Source organism: Maniola jurtina, chromosome 9, assembly GCF_905333055.1.
Source record: "Maniola jurtina chromosome 9, ilManJurt1.1, whole genome shotgun sequence".
Classification (NCBI taxonomy): domain Eukaryota; kingdom Metazoa; phylum Arthropoda; class Insecta; order Lepidoptera; family Nymphalidae; genus Maniola; species Maniola jurtina.
The window spans coordinates 2,212,655-2,239,538 of NC_060037.1; the positions used below are offsets into that span (position 1 = coordinate 2,212,655).

The window sequence follows — 26,884 nt, forward strand, 5'->3', positions numbered from 1 at the left end:
TAAATCTAATGATGTATCATTTATCAAAATCGGTTGAGCCATTGAGTAGTTACGAGCGGACATAGGAACGGACCTAAATAAATACATAATAACTTTCATTTTGGGCTTTGTCGCAGTAAAAAGATACTCGAAGGGTGCGCTATCCATCGATGTCGCTACCCAAAGCAGCTAAACTCAGCTCCACTCTGCAGGAGTGCGTTGCGCCTTAAGTCGCACACCTACGTGTGCTTTTGGCAGATGAGCATAATCGCTTCCGGAGATGAAATCTGTCTAGTCTAAGTTAAGGTTTACGTTTGAGAACTTTTGATATGAAAGGAGCTGGGTTAACTTGAGTTAGGGATATGTGAACGATTTTGATATTTATCTTGGCGAACTTCGGTATAAGCTGTTGAATCTTTCAATATAAATTGCCATGATTATAAAAAAAAGATAAGAAACTCTAGGGTATAATCAAAAGCCAACAGACACAGTTTGACACCTCGTGCTAACTTCACTCCATAGGCTGTATCTACTACATTCACTCACAATGTAATAATATTGGTAACAAAACGAAGTTAGCAGAAGGTATCAGTTCCAGGAATTTGAATAGGAATAATAAAACAATCTACCTACAATTAGTTATCTAAATATTTGCGATATACCTATGGGTGAGAACACATTTCAACCTGCGGTTTTAATAACCACTAACCAACTTACTAAGTACGCCTTCATTAAGCTTCAATTAATATTTAATTGAAACTACAGATTTATAGTTAAATGTCTTTCAATATCGCATAGATTAATCTAAATTTCCAAAATATAGACATTAATGGCTTCAATCAATAACTAATTGGTTTATTTGGATGGGGATTTTGACATGAATCCATTGCGTTCATCCACCGTTCATCACTGTTTATAAAGCCTCTATAGACGTGCTGACAAGTCAGCTTTCAATACGTTCAAAGCAGTTTAAAGTCAAGCTAAGTTAAGCTAGGTTTATTGTTTCTTCAAGGATAAGGAATCGTGTGGTGAATAATGAAGGTTAAGACTTCAGCCTGTTATTCGGGGAGACCGGGGTTTCCCTCTAACTTTTCAGAGCTATGTGCATATTAACCATCGTGGGTAAACCGTAGTTAATCGTAACTAATCATGATAGAGCATGCGTTCTACCATGATTAATTATTGTCAGTGAAATTTTCGTCTCCCGCATTTCTTTAAACCTATATAGATTCAATTGACGATCAAGATTTCCGCAAAATATAGATTTAAAAAAATTACAAATTAGCCATCTCCACGGGAGATATTATAATGCACAAGTTTGTGCGAAAACACAGGTGCACTCTCTATTTCCTCAGTCTCATAGCCCGATGGGACGGAAATCCAACACAACCGAAAAGATATCAACTGGAAGAGCGACAGCTTTAAACGTGTTCTGCGAGGCACTGGGCTGAACCAACTTCCTATCTCAGAACTAGTACCTGCTGATTTTTTTTTAACAGACAACCCAATCCTATTTTTAGCCCGACCCAGGAATCGAACCCGGGACTTCATCATCCGCAATCGGACAGCTAACCACTAGATCTACGAGGAGTTGAAGGTTGGAATGTATGTAGATGCTAAACCCGTTCCTTTTGATTAATTGACGCAGGTCGGCCATTGTTTTTGATTTATTACTGCTGGAATGAGTAATAGGGGAAAGCTGGGTAAAACCCATTATTAGGTAAAAGCTCACAATGAGTACCGTCGTAGTTTATAAACAACGATCATTAATGTAGTCTTTGGAGGCGCACGTCGGCCCGAAGGGATTAAATATATTAACATAGAGTACCTATGCACTATATTGCAGAAGTGGTGATAGCCTAGGGAATAAAACATCGGCCGCTTATCGGTGGGTCGGGAGTTCCTATACGCCTCTAACTTTTCGGAGTTTCATCTACATGCACGAAACGTTTTGCGTCATCATTCCTCATACGCATGGCTAAGGTTTGGAATTACAATCCGGGTATCTTTAAAACAAGAGTGAATAGGCATCTTCTAGGCAAACACGTCCCATCTTAGGCCACATCATCACTTTCCACCAGGTGTGATCGTGGTCAAGCGGTTGCCTATAATGAATTTTAAAAAAAAGTTACTTGCTTTAATGGTGGAGGAATACATCGTGAGGAAACCGGCGTCGTTCCCTCTCCGATTGCCATTTCAACCTGTCACGTATTAAGACCTATCAACTTTCTAAGCTGAATAGAATATGAGATCATGTATATGACATGTAATACAGTTGAACCTGAAATAGTTAAAATCATTTTTAAAGAGTCTACGTTATAGATTGAATCTAGGTAAATGCAAAATTTCAAAATGACGGCCTCCCTGGTGCATTGGTGAGCGCTTTGGTCTTATAAGTGGGAGGTCCCGAGTTCGATTTCCGACAGGAGCAATTTGGGAATTTATGATTTCGAAGCTGTTGCTGGTCTGGTGGGAGGCTTCTGACGTGGACGTAGTTACCATTACCACCCTACGTGCAAAGTCATACCGCCAAGCGATTAAGCGTTCTGGTACGACGCCGTGTAGAACGCAGTAGCCGACAGTACTGATACAAGTGTTTCTGTTCTAATTTACCCAACAATAAAAGAAAAAAATTGATATTCTTTACAAAGATTTGGTAGGCTATAGAAACTAAGATGTAAAAGCTTTGGTTAGGTAAGACAAAATGAGCGAAATTAAAAATAACTGCCCATTTTGGCTCTTTGTCTTATAATTACCTCGGGAGAGTTCAAACCGATAATTTTTCACCCTCATTTAAATTCCTCACAAAGGGAAAAGTTGGTCAAAATGTTGCCAAGACGAGAATTTTAATGAGCTTACACTTTGAAAGGTTAGTGAGGGTAACTCCTTATTGCGGTTGCGATTAATTAAAAATCTTCATCATCATCATCATCGTTATCAACCGATAGACGTCTACGGTCTACTGCTAAATATAGGTCTCTTGTAGGGCCTTCAACACGTCCATTCCAAAAATTAAAATGGCATACAACCGCCATATTATTTTTATTTCGAAAATTGGCGAGTAGAGTGTCACTCGGGATGATGTAAGTATTCTAACAATACATACCCTATATCTACATTCAAATCTCAACACACATACACACCCACACACACACCCACACACACACACACCCACACACACACACACCCACACACACACTCTTTCGCCTTTATAATACTAGCACAGATAGTGTAGCCCACAACGAAACAAAAAGAAGGCTGTTTTCTCGGGCTGCAATCTACGTCAAAATCGGTTAAACGGATGGGTCATGAACGGTCACAGACAGACCGACACATTTTCCCATTTATAATTTTAAAGTATTGAAGTATGGATATGGATTATGAAGGAAATGTTGCATAATATATCGTCTTCCCTTCTAGGAAGGGTTCTCTTTGGCCTCGGATACAAAATCAGCGTCTGAGGCACTCATTAAACCTCTGAATGTGTCGCAATCAAGGCACGCATATAATTTCCCTGAGCCCCTTTGATTAGACTAATTCAATTCCCACCCTTCAAATGTTTATATTAATTATCACCTTTGAACCCGTAAAGGTACCTACAATATTTCCTTTAGTTAAGAATTTGGAAAACTGATCTTGTTCCCATTTTTAAGAGCTGTCACTCACAACTGCACCAGGACGGACATCAAAAATAAAATATATCCTAAACCTAGAGTCTTCTCAATGAATCGCATTTATCGTCCATCTGTAACCTTATTCTTCCCACCCAGGAACATTAATTAAGATAAATTGATGGTAGTAGACGAGTTTCGTTGGAAATAAGCTGATGCCCGCGACTTCGTTCGCATGGATATAGGTTTTTAAAAATTTAATTCTCTCTCTTTAATTTTCCGGCATAAAAAGTAGCCTATATGTTAATCCATGGTATAATCTGCCTCCATTCAGCCAAATCCGATTAGTAGTTTTTACGTGAAAAAGTAACAAACATACACACATACAAACACACATACATACACACAAATTTTCGCCTTTATAATATTATAATAAGCTTATTGTTCCCACCCAGGAACATCAATCGAGATAAATTGACAGTAATAGACGAGTTTTATTGGAAATAAATGGGTTATTACTCGATACCGTACAATATTACAAGCACATCTATTTCTTTACACATGTTTCAATGGTTTAATGATGCAAAGCAATTTGTAATTAGGCATTGTAAGGTCTACATCTCCTGAGGATGCTCCGGTGTTGGGGCAAAACGTATGTCGAGTGGTTTTGGGATCTGTGTGGTGCTGCGTGGTACCATATATGTAGATCTGTCTGGTTTAGCAGATTATGGCAAATTAAGCTCTTGGTTCCTTGTATATGGACTTCCGCAATATAACACCTGCTTCTATGCAACATCTTTGAGAACATTATGGAAAACTCCAGGAAAACAGGATTCTAGGTTAACGGGAAGTACATCCTATTGGTTTTGATTACCTTGACGGGTCTTGGCAGCACGACAAACAGACAGACCGACTATGAAGTGATCCTATAAGGGTTCCTTTTTTTTCTCAGGGGATTCGGAACCCTGAAAAGTAAGAAAGTAATCTTTAGAATGGAACTTTTCGCATACATAAATAAATTAACATTTATGATCACGAACTACGAAGCCTTATCTAACTGATAACTGAAATCAAGGTCAGATGGTAAATGGTAGCGTGTCGAACTTTTTTGCTTGGTAATTTTCCAAGTTACTCACGTCGATTTATATTAATTACGGTTTTTTTTTAAATTTGGGGACGGACATAAGTTACTTTTTATCTCGGAAAATCAAAGAGTTCCTAAATAAACGGGATTCCTAAAAACTTCCAAATTTCATAAAAATCGGTTAAGCGGATGGCGCTTAACCGATTTTTATGAAATTTGGTACCGAGGTAACTTGTGCTTCTGTAATTGACATAGGCATTTTATCCCGGAAAATCAAACAGTTCCCACGGGATCTTTAAAAACCTAAGTCCACGCGGACGAAGTCGCGGGCATTCTCTAGTAAAATAAGATGCTTATTTATTCTTGACTTAAAGGTACCTATATTAAAAGTGGAGGAGAAAACCGATGCCGAAAGGACGTTCCAATCGTAGTGGTCCGAATTAGAAACGAGGAGGCAAATCGCTTATTTATTTATTTATTTATTTCATATGATAAACCATCGATACACTGTATAAACTCAACATTAAAAATATTACATTATAATAATTGTCTAGTACAGGTACTCCGAGTGCAGTTATCACTAGAACTGTATCTACCTTCACAGTATTCTAGTTTGTCGGGTTAAATAGTAGCAAAAAGTTAATATTCGTACGTCCCCGTGGAATTTCGACCACGTACAGGTGCAGACCTTGACGATGCCTTGCGGTATGAAAGTAGAAAGGTGAAGGAAGAATCAGGTCAAAAAGTTTTTGGGCATACTCTCCGAAATATTATATCCTGTAGAATACCGATAGATGGGCAACTTTGCGCCGATGGAAATGAATTAATACACGCTTAATGTTATTACAAAGTTGGATTAGTATATTCAAAGTCCTTTTGAGAAGTTCGGGCGTCAGGACACCCATAACTTTAATGTAATTTGCAATAGTTTCTGAGGCGGTAGGATTTAGAATTTATATAGGTAAGTACTTTCAAAGTCTAAGAGTCATTTCTTAGAGTCCACGTTACTGAGAAAAATCTGCATTTCTAGACCCAGAGTTTTAATCTGTAGGTACGTTGATATCAGTATGTTTATTTTATGTAAATATATAAAAGGAAAAAGTGACTGACTGACTGAATGTACAGTTCAAACTACTGGACGGATCGGATTGAAATTTGGCATGCAGATAGCTATTATAACGTAGACATCCGCTAAGAAAGGATATTTGAAAATTCAACCCCTAAGGGGGTAAAATTGTTTGAAATTTGTGTGGTCCACGTGGACGAAGTCACGAGCATAAGTTAGTTTAATACTATAAGTCCGGGGATCCAGATGGTCCGATCATTGTATCTTGAAACTTGTATATGTATTAGTGCTCTAAAGTGAAAGCTTTACAAGCGCGATTCAGGCTCCATAATGAGTGATTAAACATACCTGTGGCGCCAACTAATGTCGGTACGTAGAGACACTTAAATATTTAATAGTGGCAGCTTTAGTGAAAGTTATAGCAAATTCATAAAGGATTTATAGCAAACACAACATCCGAAGTTGAATACGCTAGCTCCATCAAAACTCGAACCCACGGGGCTTCGTTAGATTGATGTGGGAAAAAGCGTCCGCCGCTAGATTCAATTTATACAAGCAAATTGCCACAAAAGTCCCGCGGGAGTCGAAATAACCCTGTTCAAATAGTTTTACTTACTTTTACTCTTATATCCACTAGTAACTGACTCTGCTGGTTTTTCTAAATCTATCCTATATCACAGAATTTATCTAACTGATGCTCGCAACTCAAGTGTGGATTTAAGGTTTTAAAAATCTCGTTAGAAAACTTTGATTTTCCGGATAAAAAGTAGCCTCAGTATGTCTTTAACATATCCGTGCAAATATTACGTCATCCGTTGGTCCGTTGTGGTATGATTGAAGAATAAACCAACAAACTTACAAAAAAACACATTTTCGCATTTATAAAATGGGATGAATCTGTCCATCTTTTCATTTTTCATTATTATTTTTTTCATCTGTCTACCTCTCTGTTATTTTTTCACGGTTCAACCACTGAACCGATTTTGACGGATTTTTTCTGAGAGATAGCTTGATACAATGGATGCCCATTTCTAGAATGAAAGCTTTCTGTGTACCTACTGCTTTGATAGTCAATCACACTATAATATTATAAAGGCGAAAGTTTGTATGTGTGTGTGTGTGTGTGTGTGTATGTTTGTTACTCCTTCACGCAAAAACTACTAGATGGATTTGGCTGTTTGGAATGGAGATAGATAATATCCTGGATTAGAGCATAGGCTACTTTTTATCTCGGAAAATCAAAGAGTTCCCACGGGATATCGAAAAACCTAAATCCACGCGGGCGAAGTCGCGGGCTTCGGCTAGTATTAAATACTTTTCGGAATTCAGATACGCTTTAACCACACCTAGTTCGATAAGGGATGAAACAAGTTGGAAAAAGCTATTAGGACTCTAGTCATTAAGGGTTTGCGTGGGTTCTTAATTCTAGATTACTATCACGCACGTTTAGCGTGATCACACATGCAATAGTAAGGGCCGCTCGCTCTGGGATCGACGCAATTTTAGGGTTCCGTACCCGAAGGGTACCAACGGGACCCTATTTCTAAGCCGCCGCTGTCTGCTGAATTTTTCCAGTAGCCAGTGGAGGATGGATTTTACCAGCTGTCTTATTATCTTAATTAGAAACTAGGGGATGTCCGCGGCTTCGCTCGCGTCGATTTCCATTTTTTTAAATCCCGTAGGAACTCTTTGATTTTACGGAATAAAAGTAGCCTATGTCCTTCCCCGGGATGTATCCCAAGTCTGTAGCAAATTTCATTAAATCGGTGCAGCGGTTGGGCTGTGAAAACTTAGGCTAAGTTTTCACAGCCCAACCGCTGCACCGAGCAGCAGCGGTTGTTAGCAGACAGACAGACAGACACACTTTCACATTTATAATATTAGTACGGATAAGCTGTTCCAATGTCCACTTCATTAATTCTAAGTAGCAAAACATAAGTAATGAAAAATAAACAGAAGTAAAATATAGATAGCCAAGAGGCGCGTGCGGTGATTTGTGCGATGACTTTCGTCATGCCTATATTATTTTAGTTTTATGGTCATGTTGTAGTCGATCGTAAAAACTAAGTGTCTAAAATTTTCTTAGTGGAAAGTACGTCAAAAGTAATTCTAGATTCAAAAACTACATCATATTGTTTTCAATCCATCTTCAATCTGTCGATAATCTACTTAGCAACGTTGTTATACTTATGTCAAAAATTATGCCTACCTATGGTTTTTTGGACAAATAACAACGTTGTAATTTGTAAATAACTTATCCGCAAATTACAGATTGATTGTAAGTATAATGAAATCCAAATTAAAAGTTCTAGGTTTACAGTTATATCGAAATGTTCGCCCTACACCATACAAAGTTTTTCGTAGTAAGAACGCAGTCTACGCACGTCTCGCCCCGAGTCCCGAGTCCCAATACCGGCTCATCCTCAGCGCATGATGAGAATATACAGTCAAACAGCGCTAATTTTATTGTAAGTCGGTGCGTGTCCTGAGTCTGACGACGCCCACAGGTCTATAAAGCGTTTTATTCACGACACTGCGGCAGTGCCAATTCAACGTGAATAAAAAATAGGGGGTATCATAATATGAAAGGGCTTTACTTGTACATTCTAAAATAAATAGTTTTTGATTTATCGTGCAAAATGTCGGAAAAAATACCCGAGTACGGAACCCTCGGTGCGCGACTCTGACTCGCACTTGGACGGTTTTTTACCATATTTCAGCATTTATTAAGAGGAATAGTCGAGTTTTAGTATTAAACTTTATATTTTTAATTGTAGCGTAAGTGTGTCAATAATTTTATTCGTATTTTCAAAACAAAACAAAACAAACATTAATTACTTGAAGTTAAAAAACTCCGATTGCACATGTTAAACAACAAAACTTCTCTTGTATTTTTTATGAAAATGAATTAAAATTAAGTACCTATAATAATGTATATAATTACTAAGATATTATTATATTTTATCGCGTCACGGCCTGGTCTAAGTACACAGTAACACAGTATTGGTGTAAAAAAAAAATCCTTATACCTTGTACCAATGCTCGTGTAAGGGCCTGATACACGTATAATAAACTCGATTAGCTCCATGCCCAAGCCGTGATCCCTGGAGATTTAGATTGTATCTATCGGGCAAAATGTCGGCGGGCTTAGGGAGGGTTGATCGAATTTTCCTCAAGTATTTATAACTGTGTTACGAGACGCGTTGACAGTCGAAAATTTTAAGAGCCTTGAACACATTGGCCCAACGTTCTCGGCCAATGCGCTTTTTTGTTAGTTTTTATGATATAAACCTCAAAAAGTTCGTAAGTAACGCTTACACATCGGCCAGCACTCGGCAACCACATTGGGGCAATGTATACTAAATGCAGCTTTAATAATATGTCGCCTATTTACTGATAAGCCACAACTCGCTCTGAGTAAAAACTTCAGTAAAAATAAATGCTCTTTTACGGTACTCTTATAATCCTTATACATCATGCCAATGTTGTAAGGGATAAGGGTCTAATACACGTGTAATAAACTCGATTAGTCTCGCCCAAGTCGTGAGTTCTGGAGATTTAGATTGAAGGAAGGTTGATCGAATTTTCCTCAAGTACTCATAACTGTGTTAAGGGACGCACGTTGGGCCAATGTTTTCGGCCAATGCATCCGGCGAACGTGTAGCGGGCTACTTGGTGAACATAAATGTTGCGTGTGGCTATGCTTACCGACTTTCCGAGTTTTATGGGGTTTTATAATATATATAAATCTCTAAGATCATGGCATCACACTATCACACTATAATATTATAAAGGAGAAAGTTTGTATGTGTGTGTGTGTGTGTGTGTGTGTGTGTGTGTGTGTGTGTGTGTGTGTGTATATGTTTGTTACTCTTTCACGCAAAAACTACTGGACGGATTGGGCTGAAATTTAGAATAGAGATAGATTATACCCTGGATTAGCACATAGGCTACTTTTTATCCCGGAAAATCAAAGAGTTCCCACGGGAATTATAAAAAACCAACATCCACGCGAACGAAGTTGCGGGTATCAGCTAGAAATTCATAATTACTCAGTGGCTAGCACTCGCCAAACGCATTGGGGTATCGGTACGCAACGCTTATCGGTTTTTGTATGTGTTTAGACTTTTCACACCTTTGAGAACATTATGGAGAACACTCAGGCATACAGAATCCTCACGATGTTCTTTTTGCCGTTAGAGTATGTGATATATTAAAATATATCACATACTCTAACGGCAAAGAGAACATCGTGAACATGAATTAAAACATCCCAAATCGATAAAGGTAGAGGTAAGCCCGCAATTGAACTCCAGTCCCCCTGGATAGGAGGCTGAAGTCTTTTTTAACCATTATACTATCACCGTTGCAAAAAATATCAAAGCGAAAGTCAAATCATTTATTCAAAATACATTTTAATTTAATGATGTATTTTTTGGTGATAACGTAAACTTAAAACTTAAGCTACGACTGCTACGAGGGTTCCAAACGCACCCAGGTCTGAGAAGAACCCACAACAAACTTAGCCGGGTATTCTATATATTATAGCCTAATTAATTATCATCCGTACCATCGCCTATCCCGTGGGAATTGTGCCGTATTGCCGACGAATTGTCTCCAAAGACCTCTAACAAAATAGATTAATGATCCAGCAATTTGTTATACTGTCTCCTCGAAGCAGAGAGGATTATGTTCTTCATCAAGCTAAAAATACCCTTAATTTTGTTTTCATAATGTAGAAATTTACTGATATCATTTCGCGCTTTTTCTATACGCATCTATTTTTAGGGTTCCGTACCTCAAAAGGGAAAGAGGAACTCTTATTACTTCGTTATCGGTCTGTATGACTGTCTGTCTGTTTATTGCGACTGTAAAGAAAAGAGAATCAACACCTATACGGTACTTCCTGTTGACTTAGAATCAAGAAATTTAGCAGGTAGCAATATTCTTTTTTTAAATCTTTATTTTTAGAGTTATGGTTCCGTAGTCATGCTGAAATGCTAAAAACTTTGACGGTCATTATTTTGTGAACGGTAGTTTTCTACCAAAACGACAATTAAACTTTACAATGATTTTAAAATAATAATGTTGAACCTGTATTTTTCGGCTCTCGCTTTTCTTTTTCAGGATATATTATTTTTTCAAAATTTTAATACAGTAGCGGCAACACTTTTTTAGATGCTGAAGTTCTTTTAAAATAGCCTAGACACAAAACAGACCAATCGACAGATAAACCGTCAGACTGGATGCAAATATGAGGTTCCTTGTTTGACGGAACCTTGATATATATAATATTGAGACCTTACGCTACGGTTAAATAACTGGAAGGCTACGACGTAGAATCGATAGATCGTAGACCGTAGAGTCGTAGCTTTGCTACACCGCGCTTGTTACTTACAACACAAGTGTAAATTAAAAATTTATAACACCCCCGACAAAGTATTTGAATTTTCCAAAACATCATTTTCAAATAAATAATTATTATAGGCAACGTCCATCTTGACAGCTAGACATTTGTCAATTGACATAATATTATGAACCTTACGGTTATCTAACCTTCTTTTATATAAGATAACTAGAAAAGAGCTGATAACTCTTAAACGGCTGAACCAATTTTTTTGGATTATAGCTAAGAACACTCTCGATCAAGCCACCTTTCAAACAAAAAAAAGTAAATTAAAATCGGTTCATTCGTTTAGGCGCTACGATGCCACAGACAGATACACAGATACACAGATACACAGATACACAGATACACAGACACACAGATACACAGATACACACGTCAAACTTATAACTCCCCTCTTTTTGGGTCGGGGGTTAAAAACAGCTCACCTGCATGTATGCATTTTAAATAAGCTTTAAGTCATTTGCATGATTGGCGGTTAAAGTTACGTCACGGTTACCGTTAAAGTGGGTTGTACACGTGAGGGTTTGTTAACTTTGGACCATTTTTCTTTAAAGCAGAGGAGTTCATTCGTAATGCGTTTCAAACAAACGAAGTTTGGATCTCATTTTGATACTAAAAAATCAAACTCAATGTAGACATGTTTTAAAAACAAAAATCTGTGTTTATGATTTGCCAGATTTCTGTAAACTGTGAAGTTTCAAAGTTACACATTTTTTACTAAAATTTGGAAAAAGTACGGGATGTTAATTTGTTTTCAGAACGTATATCTATAAAATTTCATTGTATTTGATTACCTAGTATTAAAATGAGAGCCAAACTACGTTTGTATGAAAAGCGCTGGGTAATGCGCTAGGGAGACTTCTCTGAGGTATGAATGAACTAGGCAACCCACTTTGCTTTTTATTGGCAGTGAAAATTTAACGCTAGCTATAATTGGACTTTTACCGTCCGTTATGCAATTGGTCCTTAGCTGAGTGTATTAGCTAACTAGCTGGATAGTAACTACTCGACTAAGCCTGGATTAAAACTGTGCCAAAGTTCTATTGTACACGCTTGAATGCGGCTTACGAGGTTGTTATAGTAGGCTCACGGAAAACAGAGAATGATTAATATGAGGGAAAGTGTGTATTAGCATAGTATTAGCATAGTATTACAATAGAAAAGAAAAGTTTTTAACTTAATAAAATTTGTTCAATGGGATTTTTAAAAACTCACCCGAGTGAAACTGGGGTGAGTCCACTAGCGATAAATACGCATTGAAGTAAACTGGATTTACAACATTTTCTGATAAATAATAAAACCCTACATCATCTTGTTGACTATAAACCGCATAATAAATTAAGGCCGCCCAATTTCATGGTTCACTTTCAAGTTTTCGGCGAACATAAATTTTTCGACGGGAAATAAACTGTGCAGATAAAGTTTAACACGCAAGCGAAAACAATATCTACCGAAGGCACAGCTACTTCCGGGCATATTGTTTTTAACCCCCGACCCAAAAAGAGGGGTGTTATAAGTTTGACGTGTGTATCTGTGTATCTTCTGTGGCATCGTAGCTCCTAAACTAATGAACCAATTTTAATTTAGTTTTTGTGTTTGACAGGTGTCTTGCTCGAAAGTGTTCTTAGCTATAATCCAAGAAAATCGGTTCAGCCGTTTGAAAGTTATCAGCTCTTTTCTAGTTTCTGTAATCTTCACTTGTCAGGGGTGTTATAAATTTTTAATTTACACTTGTTGCAACACATAGGTAAACATATTGCAGCCCGCAAAAAAAATTGTTCAGAATGTCTCGTCAAGTGCCTAATGCGCGTAGTACTTACGTTCAAGAATTTTCGTATTTTAAATTTTTTGTGGCGTAGTATCTCAATAATCGTATCTGTTTATTACCGCGCTTGTAATTATTTATTCATAGGCTGTAAGCCACAAATAAATCCGCCCTCCCAATTTCACGGTTCACTTTTCAAGTTGGTTTACATAAATCTTGGCAAGAATGTATTTTGTAGATAAACTCGATCACGCAAAGCCAAAATATGGCTACCTACATAGTTGCACGACATTTTTTTTCTCTTTCAATAGGTAGGCTTCAATGGGTAGTTGTAGACGGTTGCAAGCGTTTGAAATGTGGGCATCATGGATAATGTTTTCCTTCACATGTTGAGCACAGCCTCTTAGCATGAGAAGGGTTTTAGGCCATAGTCTGCCACACTGACTCAATGCGAATTAGCAGACTTCAGACACCTATGAGCAGCGGGCATGCAGGTTTCCTCGCGATGTTTTCCATCACCGTTAAAGCAAGATAAAATTTAATTGCTTAAAATGCCCAAAACTTCGAAAAGTTAGATATTATGCGTGCCCAGGATCGAACCCCCAACTTCTGGAATGTAAAGTGGACGTCTAAATTACTAGGTTAACAAGGCTTTTAAAAAAATCATCGCCCCTACATTGAGTCGGAACAATTTAAAAAAAAAAACAATAATCTACCAATTAGTTGTTTGAATGAAACATAAATTAATTTTCATTAATTTCATGTAATTATTGAGCATACAATATCCACCATTTTGGATATCGAGTGACGTCAGCGAGTAAGTGAAACACTCGGCGATTCTCATATTCATTTGGGTAATTTGGTAATTACCGCGAGGTTTCCACAAAATACTTTCTGTACAATTTTTTTCTGTACAATTTTTTTCTGTAGAATACATTCTCTTCCTCAAGCTATGATAGCCTGGTGGTTAAGACATCTGATCACGTAACTTTTAACTTTTCGGAGTTATGTGCATTTTAAGCAATCAAGTATCACTTTCTTTAACGGTGAAGGAAAACATCGCAAGGAAACCTGTATGCTTGAGAGTTCCCCATAGTAACCTTAAAATGTGTGAAGACTGCCTATTTGCAATCGGCTATTGCGGTGGATTTTATTCTGAGAAGCGATTCGTGCCCAATATTAGGCCGGCAATGAGATGAGATGACGACAGGTAAAATAAATTCAGTCCTTAAACCAGCACAATGGGTTATTTATCGATCTATCGGTGGTATAAAGTAAGGCAGGGAGGCATGTACTGCCGCTCTTTTAATTTATCAGTCAACCTACAATACGGATCCCTTCCATGTCTGTCATCCAGAAATCATGTTATTTGACACCAGTAGGTCGATTCCGGAAAACCTGCATGAAACATTATTACAATCGTAGTTGTTGTGATTGGCTGAATTTATGGTGTTCTTGTTACAACAAGGCATTGTAGCCAATAGTGAGCCAGTGTTGGCCAATCGGATGTGATTGCGATCGTCACACTGTAGTTCTCATTTTACCTTAATCGTACTGATGTTTAGCCTCGAAACTCCGAGAAAAGCAAGTTTCCTCACAAAGTTTTCCTTCACAGAAAAGTGCGTGATGATTGCAGTAAATAAGCACTTAAGATGGGCCAAGGGTCAAGGAGATTCATTACCTAATTAATCTAAATTACTTACAGGCTAGTAAGGTCAAGCTAATTTTATTAGAGCAAAAAAGGTAGCTTTGGCATATAATATTATATTACATAGGCATTATTCGGCGCAAATAGCGCGGCTCTGCGTAAAACAAGACGAACAAGTGCCAGTATACTTAGAGGGATTCTGTACTATTACAAAATTATGTTTTAATACTATATTACTTACTAGCGACCCGCCCCGGCTTCGCACGGGTGTTCCGGGGTAAAATATAGCCTATACGGATTCGGAAGAATCCCTCTAAGTAATGGTAAAAGAAATTTTGAAATCGGTCCAGTAGTTTTTGAGCCTATTCAATACAAACATACAAAAATACAAAGGTTTCCTCTTTATAATATTAGTATAGACTAGCTAATGCCCGCGACTTCATCAGCGAGGACTACACAAAACTCTTTTAGGGATTGAAATTTCAAAAATCCTTTCTTAGCGGATGTCTGCGTCATAATAGCTATCTGCATGCAAGTTCCAGCCCGATCAGTCCAGTTGTTTGAGTTGTGCATTGATAGATCAGTCAGTCAGTCAGTCAGCTTTTCCTCTTATACATTTTATATTTTCAGGAGTACACACACCTGTGTTCATGAATGCGGGATGTGGGATGCAATACAATAGCATCCACGATTGCAAATCTGAAGTGGTGGCGTAGATGTGCATGGCGCCATTATATCGTGGGAGACGACCGCCGCGCGGCTGAAGTTCCCGCTTCGTTGGGATGATGTTTTATAAGATTTGATACTGCTCATCACCTCGTGAATATACGTTAAATTCTAAACACTGGTGTTTTATTTCTCAAGATTAAACAAACGTAAACGAATTGCTGGCCAGAATCGATCTAAAGTAATAAAGATCGCATCCAAAACCTCGCATAAATTGTTGTCTCAATAAATGTCTATTCAATTGAAATGTTACATTGGGAATTACATGGAAACTTGGGTATCGTTTGACATTTGTATTTCGGAATAATTAATTGATACATTTGCAAAGGTCTAGGTTATGTATAGTAACAAATTTTATCTATGTTGCCATGTACTTTGTTCTTCCAAAAACAATGTTAGATACTTAGATTAAAAAAAAGTAAATAAGTACAGACTAGTACCTACCTAGTAGATGTAATAAGATAGTAGATGTAATAAGTCCCTAATTAAGTAATCAATGCCTTAATAATGGGCATGTATGGCATTTATTTTTTGATTCTGATGCAAGTTAGCCCTTGACTACGTTTTCACCTGATGGTAAGTGATGATGCAGTCTAAGATGAAAGAGGGCTAACTTGGAAAGGGTGTGGCAGTTTCATTAAACTCACACCCCTGCTATATTTTGGTATCGTACGGGACGCTAAATCGCTTGGCGGCACCGCTTTGCCAGTGGGGTGATAACTGGTAACTACTTAGTAACTGCTGAAACTTCTCACTAAATAGGACCAGAGACAGTTTAGAAATTATGGTTTCTCAAATTGCCCTTGGCAAGAATCGATCCCGGGACCTCCTACTTATTGTACCACAGCGTTAACCACTGCCAGGGACATCGTCAAAATAAAATATTTGTACGAAGCTTTAGATTTTTACGCTTATGTGCAAATTCAAAGCAAACTCAATAAATAAATAAATAAATAAAAACGTTGTCTTAACTTGAGAAAACCTTATACAAGTTTCATTTTCACTTGAGCAAACAAGTAAATATATAAAATTTACTGGGTATATGGCAGTAATTATACCGAGCATCGCAAAGAGCTTAATTACTCCGACGACGCGACGAGGCTCTTCTCAATAGAATCTGCATTTCGAACCGGGTACAGACGTAGTATAAGAAATATATTTTGATTTTTGAAATGTACCTAGGCATACGAAGCTAAAGATTTTTACGCTTCCGAGCAAATCAAATGCAAACGATGTCTTAATTTGGGAAACCCTTATTCATTTCACGCAAAGCAAACAAGCAAAGCAAATACAAAGTAAATTAAAAATTTTCAACACCCCCGACAAATCATTTTCAAATAAATAATTATGTATATCTAGGCAACGTCCATCTTGACAGCTTGACATTTGTCAATTGACACTTGAATATTATGAACCTAAGGGTTATCTAACCTTCTTTTCTACAAGAAAACTAGAAAATAGCTGATAACTTTTAAACGGCTGAACCAATTTTTTTGGATTATAGCTAAGAACACTCTCGATCAAGCCACCTTTCAAACAAAAAAAAGTAAATTAAAATCGGTTCATTCGTTTAGGCGCTACGATGCCACAGACAGATACACAGATACACAGAGACACAGATACACAGATACACAGATACACAGATACACAGATACACAGACACACAGATACACAGATACACACGTCAAACTTATAACACCCCTCTTTTTGGGTCGGGGGTTAAAAAAGTAAGTGGGTAAACACAGCACTGTATTGCAGTAATTGTACCGAGCATCGCAAGGAGGTTAATTATTCCGGCGACGCGACGTGGGAAGCACAAAAGAACCTCTTAGTTTTCCTTTTTATACTCGAGCAAGTTTCTACCAAAACAACATTATCGCTATTGAGCTGGAAAACTAGCGCTACAGTTTATTATGTACTCTAGTTTTAGAGTTCCGTAATGAGAAAAGGAAACCTTTTAGTTTCGTGCAGTCCGTCCATCCGTTTAGAGGCGTTCAGAACATCACAATCACATCATCAGCCCACTAGTAAGCACGGGTCTTCTCTCAAAATGGGAAGCTTAGGCCATATTTAAGCACTTTGGCCAAAAAAAACGTCAAAAATATTATGTAGTAACCAAGGTAGTAACAAACTAACTAAATGAATTATTATCGATAATTTTATCTCTATTATATCAAATGTTTACTGGCAGACTTCACACACCTCTGAAAATACTATGGGGAATTCTCTTCAGGCATGCAGGTTTCCTCACTATGGTTTACTACATCGCTAAAGCAAGTAATATTCAAATGTTTAATACGCACATACTCAGGTAATTCCGAAAAGTTAGAGGATCGAACCCTGTATATCTCCCGAATTAGGACCTTGAGGTCTTTCAATGCACGTTATGAAACTGAAACAGCAGAGTTACAAAAATTTGTTACCACCCAAACATAATTTTATTGATTTTAGGTTCGCGGAAAGGAGTTACTTGTGCTTGTGACACACTGATTGTGCTTGGTACAACTCGCACTTGCCTGGTTTTTTTTTGTTCTTCGAAGCAGCAGTATAGCTACCTCACTTTACTGTCGTGGCAAAATATGGAGTTATTAATGAGAAAGGTTAGGTGTTTACTCACTCGGGAAAATTGGAAAATTTTGTTGACTGCTACGTCGTCATTATTATCGTAAAAAGTTCGAACAGTATTGTTCATAGATACTTTACGTAGTTTCTCATCTATAAAACAAGGACAAAACATAATAACCTTGTAGAGACAAAGTTTGTTCGAAGCGACAAAGATCGGATTTCTAAAGCGTGAAGACAAGAGTTTGACACGTAAAAGTTTTGAGAGAATCTGTAAGGTGGATACGACAAAACTCACTGTATCAGTAACTTTGAAATCACTCAGTGAGTTGCAATTATTATTCTTGCGGGGTTTCAGTGCCACAAAATTAGTGAATCCAACTTTTGTTTGTAGGCATTTATGTCTCTGAAATTCTCTATGTGAAGCCGGGAGGGCAGTCCATGTCCTAGAGCGCGTTCGAATTAGAAACGAGATAGCAAATCGCTTTGTCGTAAAACTACGAACTACTTATAGATGTACTTTGACGATGTCTTGCGATACGATAGTAGAAAGGTGAAGGTTAAAAAGTTTTTGAGCACAAAGGAGTTGGGGACAAAAAGTTAAGTTTTCTTCGTTTCAACTGATAGACATCGCTGGTATAAGAAATGCCCCCCCTGAAATTAAAATGGTGATTTACTTTGACTGTCATAAGCGTTGATACACTCGCTGGTCTGGAACTGACTGATCAGTGCAGTTTTACCAACGCCCTGCGCTCCGACCACGGTCACTCTGTGACAAGTCACACGCTTGTGAAAGGCAGTTTGTACAAGAAATGCAGGAGCTCAGAGTAGGAAAGCTGTGCTCTTTTGCCTCTTTATTAAAAAGCTTAGTTACTTAGTGACTATGTCGTTTCGTTAGTTACACCAAAATCTTACTCTCTAATCTTAAAATATTTTCTGACTAGCTTATATATCCCTCTTTGCTTGTAAATTTTAAGTATGTCTTATCTAAAGTTAAAGTGGTGGCTTACTTTGTCTGTCATAAGCGTTGATACACTCGCTGGTCTGGAACTGACTGATGAGTGCGGTCTTGCCGACGCCCTGCGCTCCGACCATGGCCACTCTGTGACACGCCACAGGTTTGCGCTCTTGTGACTCAGGGGCAGATTGCGCGGGGGATGCTGGGGCCAGACTTCCTGATCGGGATCTCCGCCGGCGGAAGGAATCTCCCCGGTTGACGATACCTGGTGAAAGAAAAGAGATATTAGATTTTAAGGCATACTTTGTTTTGTTATTCATGCCTGTTACTTTTGAGGGATTATTTATTAAATGTATAGTTTAGAGCTTGGCTTTTCAATCAGACCTGCTGGCAAGTAATGATGCAGCATATGATGGAGCGCGATTGCCTAGAAAATGCCTATTCACTCTTGTCTTGAATAGAGAATATACTTCTACCAAGTTTATGTCAACATTTCAATCCATTTGTGGTCAACTTGGTACTAACACGAGCCTTTTTTCCAGATTAGCAGACTTCACAATTTTTGAGAACATAATGGAGAACTCCCTGAAAGTAATCAGATTTCCTTGTAATGTTTTCCTTCGTCGATAGAGCAAAACATATCTAATTGCTCAAAATGCACATAGGTAATCCCGAAATGTTGTGGGTTAGCCACTTGGCTGTCATCGTTTTTTTTATTTAATACCTATTATTTAACTACCTAAAAACTAATTTATCTCCATGTAATTAACGCTGTTTCACAATTTTACCATTTAATACAAACTTTTGCGAAAATTCCCGTCGTAAAAAGAAAGTTTACGTTGAATCCAGCAATGTGTTGACATTTTGAACTCCCTCTTGACCTTTGAAGTTGTTAAATGTGTTCTCTGCAATACACAGTAGCAGTTTTATACCGCTCCAAAAGGACTTTCAAGGGTTTCCCCTGAAAGTCCTTTTAGAGCGATGTAAAACTTAACTTTTCATATAATTATGTAAAGTGCAGGTTTCAGTGAGACTGAATAATGTAGATGCTACGTACGCTTACTTTGCAATGAGTTTAACAGAAGATTCTCGTCACTCGCTTCATCCATAGAAACATACTTCATTCTCATTTGAATATTAGGCAACCAAAGTTTGCCAGATTTTCGTAAATGTCTAGTTTTAAACTTGTACGGATTTGAGCCATAAACTAGAAACGAGTTGGCGAGCAACGAGAAGAGAGTATGTAGTTGGGAAGCGCCAGTCATCCATTAAATTATTATTATTGATCTATGTGCAAACTGATCAGATTTAAGCAAATTTCATAAAAATCAGTTAAACGTATGGGCCGTCAAAACTAGTAGACAGATAGACAGACTTTAATAATATTAATATGGATTACGATTAGTAAATTCTACACGTATCGTGCCACGTAGATGACGTTGCGCGTCGCCATCGCCGCGCTTTATGTGTGTGACAGGCTTTATTTCAATTAATGCTTGAGTATTTCCAATTAACGTTTTATGGCACGGGAAAGCTAATTGCAAGGGTTACATTGCAGAGTTGTACGAATAGCTTAAATGTTAGTTTTATTTTAACTCTTAACTAAAGTGGTTAGAGCCACGATGCAAGACGAAAGCAAAGTAAAACACTAACAAGACCCTAATTATAAATTTCTCCAACAGAAGACAGGAATAGAGAGTTACATTTGTTAGTTAGCTAAAGACTGTTTTACGCCAAAGCAACATAATGCCTTGAGGCATATAATAGGGCAATACATAAAACTACGTTACTCGCCCCAGCCTTGCTAACTCAGCCTAGCAAAGGTGCCTTGCAAAGGTTAAATTGCAGAGTTGTACGAATAATTTAAACGTTAGCTTTAACTTGCAACTGATGTGGTTAGAGGCACGATGCAAGACGAAAGCAAAGCAGAACACTAACAAGATCTTAATTATAAATTTCTCCAACGGTTGAAAAAAACAGAACACAGAAATTGAGAGTTACATTTGTTAGTTAGCTTAAGGCTGTTATACTCCAACATAATGACTTGAGGCATGCAATAGGGCAATACATAAAACTACCTGACTCGGCCCAGTCTAGCTAACTCTTTACATTACAAAGTTGTAAGTGAAGCAAGAACCCTAACAAGACTCTTATTATAAATTTCCTCAACAGTTGAGAAATAACTCAAAATTTAAAAAACCCCCGACACAAAAACCTCTGTAATAAAACTAGAAAAGAGCTGATAACTTTCAAACGGATGAACCGATTTTCCTCGATTATAGCTATGAACACTCTCGATCAAGCCACCTTTCAAACAAAAAAACTGAATTAAAATCGGTTCATTCGTTTAGGAGCTACGATGCCACAGACAGATACACAGATACACACGTCAAACTTATAACACCCCTCTTTTGGGGTCGGGGGTTAAAAACAGAATACAGAAATTGAGAGTTTACACTAATATCTCTAATGGCTGTTTTATGCTAGATCAAACATGGCCTTGAGGCATGAGAAAAGGCCGCATGCTACATAATAATAAATTATTTATAATGTATCTTACTTCGTTAAAGTAAGTGATATTTAATTGATTTAAACACGTACATTGTGTAGTAAACATGTACGAAAGTGTATAACTCTGAAAAGTTAGAGATGTCGGAAGATGGAACCCCCAAACTCCCAATTATCTATAGTGCTAACATAAACACAAGCAGCAGTGTTAACCCTAGAGCTCGGCGCCGGGTTGCGCGTGCGCACTCGTTTAACGGCGCAAGGACGTCATCGCCACCGTTTCACAACAATAAACCTGACATACGTGTCAAGTTGCACCATCACCCATCCAAATGTTGACGAATCGTTTGACAAAGTGCAATGATTCATCTCTACTTGATTGGCAAAAAACTGGTCAAGTGCGAGACGGACTCGCATATGAAGGGTTCCGTACCATCGTACGGAACTCTTCATATGCGAGTCGAGTTTTAATATTTTTATGTGCAAAGTGAACAAGTTAATGAGAACAGCGCCATCTATAATATGACGTCATTTAATAAATTAATTTTTCGTAGACACACCACAAATTCTTTGTTTTCGGAGTTACTCCTTTACTTGTGCTATAAGACCCACCTACCTACCAAAGTCCGTAATTCTCGGTCAATGAGATGTACTCTATAGGTTTTCATGACAGACGGACGGACGAACGGACGGACAGACAGACAGACAGACTTCAACCTCGGACAACCGAAAAGAAGACCGGTTTTAATGACTAGGCTATCGCCGCTTAAACCGGGATGAATGTATACGATGGAAACATATTGGACATGTGACAATAATTTGTGTTTGTCTCTCATACGTGGAAAAACACGATCTAATCACGGACTAGTCATTTGTGACTCTACAATGATGATCATTTCCGTGTAATATGTCGCGGCGTCATTTTGGACAGGTTTTTGGTGGTAATTGCCAAAAAAGCCGCCCAGTACAACCAATGTTCTAGAGTTATGAGTTCCAAATTCAAATTTAATTTGGTTTTCCGCAATTTGTAAACTAATACGACAACGTAGGCTTATGGTATTTTAATTGCGACAATGGCAGTATCATCCTCACAAGTTTATATAAAAATCTTCAGTTTAAGAAATTAATTCTACTATCGACTATTCTCACAAATTAGTTTGGGGCACATGTGATAAACTTAGGCAGAAATACTTTTTATATTTTATATACTAAGATAGATTACGCGATCATACATAAAAGTAACACAACCAGAAATCGAACCTGTATCATTTCACGCAGGCCCGTGAGCTCATCGAAATCTCTTTGCCCACTTACGATCTATTCTTAGAAAGCTGTAGAAACAGACAAGCTATGACGGGATGCATTGACGTAAGATTGAAATGAGGTTCATTGGGCTTCCGAGCTAAGGATGCCAGCCATCCGGGATTTTATCGGGACATCCCGACTTTGAAAAATCTGTAGGCCGTATGTATACGGGATGTGTAAGATATTGAAAAAGAAATAGAATGGTTTTATTCAAATGAACTTTTACAAGTTTGAATCGTCTAGTGATTTAAAAACCTCAATCCACGCGGATTCAATGACGGGAATAGCAATCCATATTAATATCTATTTAAAGTTTGTAAGTTTGTTTGTAGGGGGAAATCTTTGGAACTACAGAACCGATTTTGAAAATTCTTTCACGTCTGTAGAAAGCTACGTTATTTCTGAGTAACATAATCTATATTTTGTTTATAAAAAGTTAGGAATCCCTGCGAAAATTGTAATTGTAGCAACCCGTGCAAGCCGGAGCGGGTCGCTAGTCTATACTAATATTATAAAGAGGAAACCTTTGTATTTTTGTATTTTTGTATGTTTGTATTGAATAGGCTCAAAAACTACTGGACTGATTTCAAAATTTCTTTTACCATTACTTAGAGGGATTCTACCGAATCCGTATAGGCTATATTTTATCCCGGAAAATAGATAGGATTTTTCGTGGTAGTGAAAATTGTGGAGTAAGGCGTCGAAAAAACTGCCGTACGTTAACGATTCTCGCGAACGCTGCCTAAATGGTTAGAGATGTATGGTTGACTTCTATAGAAAAGTTGTAGAACTCAATAATGCCTACAAAAAAGTCCGCGATAGTATAAACCAAACATTTATATTTTAGCCATTATAACCACTTTTCCATAGAATAAAATAGGGTACTTCCCGTTGACTTCGAATCATGAAATTTGGACCAATCGAGTACACACTACATTCTTCCTGACATAGGCTATATTTTATTTTCAAGCACCCGTGCGAAGCCGGGGCGGTTCGCTAGTTAAAGAATAAAGAAAAATAAGAAGCGTTGCTGCTTTAGACTTTCTTTAGATTTCACACCCATCATCATCATCATCATCATTGTCATCTCATTCCATCGCCAGCCCACTACCGAGAACGGTTCTCCTCTCAGATTGAGAACAGTTTGGGCTGATTGTGCAACCACGCTAGTGTTGCTAGCCAAAAGCTGATTGGCAGACTATTTTCCAGACAGACTTCATATTATTTTATATTATTAAAAAATGTGTTAACATTAAATCGAAATGAGCTCAAAATTAAGTTAAAGTCCCGGAAATTAAAGTGGAAAATCCCGGAAATGAAAAAGCACTGAAAAATTTCCCGGAAGTTGATAAGCCGGCAACGCGCAAGCAGTTCCTCTGGTACTACAGTAGGGACGACCACCGTTATTTATGGGGGCGATGGTAGGTACTTAATCAATTAATATCAGACCACGTACTTCTGCATTTGCTCTAAAAAAACTTATTTGATGCGCGCCGGGGCTTTGTCCGCGTGGACTTCATTTTTAGAGTTCCGTACTTCAAAAGGAAAAAAGGAACCCTTATAGGAACAGTTTGTTGTATGTCTGTCCGTCTGTCGTGTCTGTCAAAAAAACCTATAGGGTACATCCCGTTGGTCTAGAGTCATGAAATTTGACAGAAAGCTAGATCTTATAGCACACATAGCACATAAGGAGAAAAATCAGAAAACCGTGAATTGGTGGTTACATAAAAAAAATCTGGTTATGAACAAATAAGTAAGATTACTACACCAAGTGAGGTATGGGTCTCATTTATGAAAGAGCTTTTTACCTGTACAGTGTACATTCTAAAACAGATTTTTATTTATTTTTGTGCATAGTAATTTTTAATTTATCATACAAAATGTGGAAAAAAATGCGACTGTAGTACGGAACCATCGGACTTGCCGGTTTTTTTTAATACCGTGAGAACTCTTTTTTGGATTTTCTAGGATAAAAAGTAGCCTATGTTATTTTCCAAGTCTGTAATAATACCTATGCAAAAAATCATGTCGATCCGTTTCTCTTTGTGACGTGATCGAAGGACAAATGAACGCACTCACACACTTCATCATTCATTTCATGGGTTTCATACAAGTTTTAATTTTTTGACAGTGACAACCCTATTAGTAGCCGGAATTTTATTAAGTGCGATCAAATAACTAGCAGATGTGCTTTATTGAGTGTAGAATTCAGTCAGTCTTTTTGTCGATTCAGCGCCTTTCGCCGCGGGCTGAGTTATAAAGAAATGTTCCTAATTTTTAGACAAACTAAAATATCACCTTTTTTTAAAATGAGTTGATTCACATTAATGAAAGGCAAGTGGAGTTTCCGCTATTGGATACGTACAATCCCTGACCCCTTTGATTTCACAAAAGTATATAAAATTACGCATACTTAATATAATAGAAACTAGATGATGCCTGCGACTTCGTCGGCGTGGATTTATGTTTCCCAAAAATCCCTTGGGAATTCTTTGATTTTCCAGAATAAAAAGTAGCCGCCTATGTCAATTTCCGGAATGCAAGCTATCATGGTATTAAATTTCATATAAATTGGTTAAACGGATGTAGACAGACACACTTTCGCATTTATAATATTAGTATGTATAAATAAGAACTAGAAATAGGTTCGCTTGAGGACATAGTCAGCAGCTGGCCAAGTGCGGATTGGCGAGACTTCACATACACATACCTTTGCGTGCGAAGCTGGGGCGGGTCGCTAGTAAATAAATAAAGAATTTTGAATTTAATTTTTTTTTCAATTTCCGATCACTGTAGAATTGAAATATAGGTAATTGTGCATGATCAAATTATTTCATTTTGATCGCACTAGACTTGCTAGAGGCCGCCAGGGTATTGATTACACCAGGACGCTACATGGGTTAGATGGGTTATTCTGTTTACCCCCATCACGCGCTCAGCAAATGTATCCAGAATCCTGATAAATATAAACTTTATTTCGGCCATATACCGACGCATCAGACACACCTCTCAGTTCGCACATGAATCACTCGTGTATGCATTTAAACCTATGACGTCAATCCGTGTTTACTCCCCGCCATAACCGTCCCGAGCTCGTGCTAAATCCAAAGCCATCAAGACAAACAGTCTGTAACGTATGCAAACTTTCTGTTGAACAGGTACATGCATTAAAGCTTTAAAACTATCGTGAGTGATATCCATTATAAATAAAATCGGCTAAGTACGAGTCAGACTCGCGCACTGAGGGTTCCGTACTACAGTCGAATTTTTTCGACATTTTGCACGATAAATCAAAAATGCATAAAAATCTGTTGCAGGTAAAGTCCTTTCATATTATGATACCCCACTTGGTATATTAATCTTACTTTGAAAGTTGAAAATACTAATTATTTGTTCATGAACACATTTTGGTATATAACCACAAATTCACGGTTTCCAGATTTTTCCCCTTACGTGTGCTGTAAAACCTACCTACCTAATTTTTATGATACTAGGTCAACGGGAAGTACCCTATAAGTTTCTTGAGAGACAAATATACAGACAACGAATTGATCTTATAAGGGTTCCTTTTTTCTTTTGAGGAACGGAACCCTAAAAACTACATCAACTTTTTTTACTCAATATGGTTTAAGATTGAACTTTAGTCAGTGATTGCTCATTTCCTCCTCTCCTATTTCTTTGGGTTAAGCAAATATGTGCATGTTCTCTAATATCCAGTGCTAACATATCATAATGGGCGGCCTATAGAATGAATTGTTTCTCGCGTGTTTACGTAAAACAAACGTCAAAGATAAACTAAACATATTTGGGCTATTGTGCGACTGTTGTGTTATGGAATGGAATCGTGTTCGGAAAATAACTCGGAAAAAACGTAGTTTGTTGTGGGAAATTTTCACAGAGTGTAATTTCAACTCTCACCTAACTGCCTATACACCTATTTACGTATAGCCTACTGTCAGACAGACGGACGGATGGACGGATAGCGGAGGCTTAGTAATAGGGTCCCGTTGGCACCCTTCGGGTACCCAAACGATATATTATTAGTACTAGAGGATGCCCGCGACTTCGTCCGCGTGGATATAGGTTTTTGAAGATCCCGTGGGAACTGTTTGGTTTTCCGGGATAAAAAGTTGTCTATGTCAATAATATGGACGCAAGCTACCTCGGTACCTTTCATACAAATCGGTTGAGCGGATGGGTCTTTAGGAATCCCGTGGGAACTCTTTCATTTTTCGGGATAAAAAGTAGCCTATGTCCGTCCC

At 37.8% G+C, this 26,884-nt stretch overlaps 1 protein-coding gene across 1 annotated transcript in view; it reads right to left on the reverse strand.

The window, feature by feature from the left end:
* Positions 1 to 26,884, reverse strand: part of LOC123868337 (GTP-binding protein REM 1) — an 85,378-nt gene that overhangs the window by 13,129 nt on the left and 45,365 nt on the right. Inside the window, exon 2 of the mRNA XM_045910816.1 lies at positions 18,862 to 19,074. Coding sequence (XP_045766772.1) covers positions 18,862 to 19,074 — 213 coding nt within the window. The remainder of the gene's footprint in view (positions 1 to 18,861; positions 19,075 to 26,884) is intronic.